Genomic DNA, 2,970 nt, shown 5'->3' with positions numbered 1-2,970 from the left:
GACTTCACTGTGGTTTTTCTTGTTTCTCTCCATCTCATCTATTTTCCGCTTTTTGGTCTCCTCCTTGTGTCCAGTCTTCTTCTGTGTCTAGTCTTCTTTCTGTGTCCAGTCTTCTTCCTGCGTCCAGTCTTCTTCCTGCGTCCAGTCTTCTTTCTGTGTCCAGTCTTCTTTCTGCGTCCAGTCTTCTTCCTGCGTCCAGTCTTCTTTCTGCGTCCAGTCTTCTTTCTGCGTCCAGTCTTCTTTCTGCGTCCAGTCTTCTTCTGCGTCCAGTCTTCTTCCTGCGTCCAGTCTTCTTCCTGCGTCCAGTCTTCTTCCTGCGTCCAGTCTTCTCTCTGCGTCCAGTCTTCTCTCTGCGTCCAGTCTTCTCTCTGCGTCCAGTCTTCTTCCTGCGTCCAGTCTTCTTTCTGCGTCCAGTCTTCTCTCTTGCGTCCAGTCTTCTCTCTGTGTCCAGTCTTCTTCCTGCGTCCAGTCTTCTTCTGCGTCCAGTCTTCCTTCCTGCGTCCAGTCTTCTTTCGCGTCCAGTCCTTCTCTCTGCTCCAGTCTTCTTTCTGCGTCCAGTCTTCTTTCTGTGTCCAGTCTTCTTTCTGTGTCCAGTCTTCTTTCTGCGTCCAGTCTTCTTTCTGTGTCCAGTCTTCTTCCTGCGTCCAGTCTTCTTCCTGCGTCCAGTCTTCTCTCGCGTCCAGTCTTCTTTCTGCGTCCAGTCTCTTTCTGCTCCAGTCTTCTTCCTGCGTCCAGTCTTCTTTCTGTGTCCAGTCTTCTTTCTTTTCTGTGTCCAGTCTTCTTAGCAATCCATCCTTCTTTCTGTGTTTCAGTCCTTCTTCCTGCGTCCAGTCTTCTTTCTGTGTCCAGTCTTCTTCCTGCGTCCAGTCTTCTTTCTGTGTCCAGTCTTCTTTCTGTGTCCAGTCTTCTTCCTGCGTCCAGTCTTCTTTCTGTGTCCAGTCTTCTTCCTGCGTCCAGTCTTCTTCTGTGTCCAGTCTTCTTTCTGTGTCAGTCTTCTTCCTGCGTCCATTCTTCTTTCTGTGTCCAGTCTTCTTTCGTGTTCCAGTCTTCTTCTGCGTCCAGTCTTCTTTCTGTGTCCAGTCTCTTCCTGTGTCCAGTCTTCTTCCTGCGTCCAGTCTTCTGTCCATTCTTCCGCGTCCCGTCTTCTTTGTGTCCTTGTCTTCTTCTTGTGTCCAGTCTTCTTTCTGCGTCCAGTCTTCTGCGTCCAGCTTCTTTCTGTGTCCAGTCTTCTGCGTCCAGTCTTCTTTCTGCGTCCAGCTTCTTCTTCGCGTCCAGTCTTGCTTTCTCCTGGGTCCAGTTCTTCTTTACTGCGTCCAGTCTTCTCCTGCGTCCAGTCTTCTTTCTGGGTCCAGTCTTCTTTCGTGCGTCCAGTCTTCCCTTTCGGGTCCAGTCTTCTTTCTGTGCGGGTCCAGTCTTCTCTGCGTCCAGTCTTCTTCTGTGGTCCAGTCTTCTTCCTGGTCCCAGTCCTTCTTTCCTGTGTCCAGTCCTTCCTTTTCCTGTGTCCCTCAGTTCCTCCTTTTGGCCCTCGTCTCCTTGTGCCGTCCTTTGCAGACCTTCTTGCTTCTTTCCTCCTCTTTCCCTCAGTCCTTTGCGGCAGGCTCTGCTGTCGAGAGGTTTGAATTAAAGACGCTTGGTGCTGATGGTTGGTTTGAGAAGCTGACGGAAGCTTCGATTCTTCTCTTGTGGATTTCGAAGTCTTCTTCCTTCCTTGGAGACAGACGGAGGCATTGGGATTCTTTAGCAATTTGAGCAGTGAAGATCTCTGTGGCTGTATTCGACGGAGCACAGCTCTGCAAGAGGTGGTTCAGATTCTTTTCGAAGTCCTTTCTCCTTCCTTGGAGGCAGACGGAGACGTGTGTTCGTTCGTCCTTCATCCTCCTCCCCTTGTGTCTTGAAGGGCGAGTTCATTTTATTTTGATTCTTGCGGATTTGAAAGCCTTTCTCCTCTGGTCTCGTAAGTAGTCCTATTCTCACTCTTCCTCTGTATAGTTCCATATCCAATTCTCTTCCAGTATCCAGTCCTCCTTTTGGTCCTCGTCTCCTTGTGACGTCCTTTGCAGACCTTCATGCAATCTTCATGCCCCACTTTCTCTTTAGCCCTTGACGGCAGACGCTGTTGTCGAGAGGCTGAGTCAAAGACGCTTGATGCTGATGGTTGGTTTGAGAAGCTGACGGAAGCTTCGATTCTTCTCTTGTGGATTTCGAAGTCTTCCTTCCTTCCTTGGAGACACACGGAGACAGTGTGTTCGTTCGTTCGTCCTTTGTCTTCCTTTCTTCATGCCTTGAAGGGCGATTTCCTTTTGGGATTCCTGAGGATTGCAGAAGCCTTTCTCCTCTGTTCTCGTAAGTAGAATAGTCCTATTCTCACTCTTCCTCTGTAGCAATTTGAACGGAGAAGATCTCTGGGGCAGGATTCGACGGAGCCAAGAATGGCCACTTCTGCAAGAATGGCCCCAGATTCTTTCCGAGCTGTGGCTCCGTCGAGGATAACAACATCTCCAGAGATCTTCAAGTTCAAATGCTCAAGAATGCCAAGGTGAAGGCGCTCTTCTGGACACACACAGAGAGGAGGCTAAACGAGCGAACGAACGAACATTATCTCCGACTGGGATCCAAGGAAGGCGAAGACATCGAAATCCAGAAGAGAAGAATCGGTAAAGGTAGACTTTAAGATAAGACTGAGCGTACTGGTGTAGGGGTTGGGGTGGGGGCGGGTGTGAAAACGTTCCCTGCTTAAATGTGGTTCATAATAAGTTAGCTTTCTTCCCAGGAACAGTGTTCTCTCTTGGCTGTGTTAGGAAGAAGGTGGAATCTTCAAAGAAGAGAGAGACCTTACCTTACCTTACAGACCTTACATCTTGTTCGGGTTGCCCCAGGTCCCTCAGTGTGAGGCACCTCTAATGTCTACCAGAGAGTTGCTAGTACATCTTCCGTATATTTTGCATCTTCCAATCTTGGATGGTCTGGGAT

At 49.3% G+C, this 2,970-nt stretch overlaps 1 protein-coding gene across 1 annotated transcript; it reads right to left on the bottom strand.

Moving 5' to 3' along the window:
* Window positions 1-987: 987 nt before the first annotated feature.
* LOC135202198 (uncharacterized) lies at window positions 988-2,496 on the bottom strand. Its single transcript, XM_064231454.1, has 2 exons — window positions 2,369-2,496; window positions 988-1,603 (listed from the first exon to the last, which is right to left on the bottom strand). The coding sequence occupies exons 1-2, from the start codon at window positions 2,494-2,496 to the stop codon at window positions 988-990; spliced, it is 744 nt and encodes a 247-aa protein (XP_064087524.1).
* Between the last annotated feature and the right edge of the window lie 474 nt (window positions 2,497-2,970).

Source organism: Macrobrachium nipponense, chromosome 30 (genome assembly GCF_015104395.2).
Source record: "Macrobrachium nipponense isolate FS-2020 chromosome 30, ASM1510439v2, whole genome shotgun sequence".
NCBI classification, from domain to species: Eukaryota; Metazoa; Arthropoda; class Malacostraca; order Decapoda; family Palaemonidae; genus Macrobrachium; species Macrobrachium nipponense.
The sequence above is the reverse complement of the archived record's forward strand: the minus strand, read 5'-3'. Positions and strand labels throughout refer to the sequence as shown.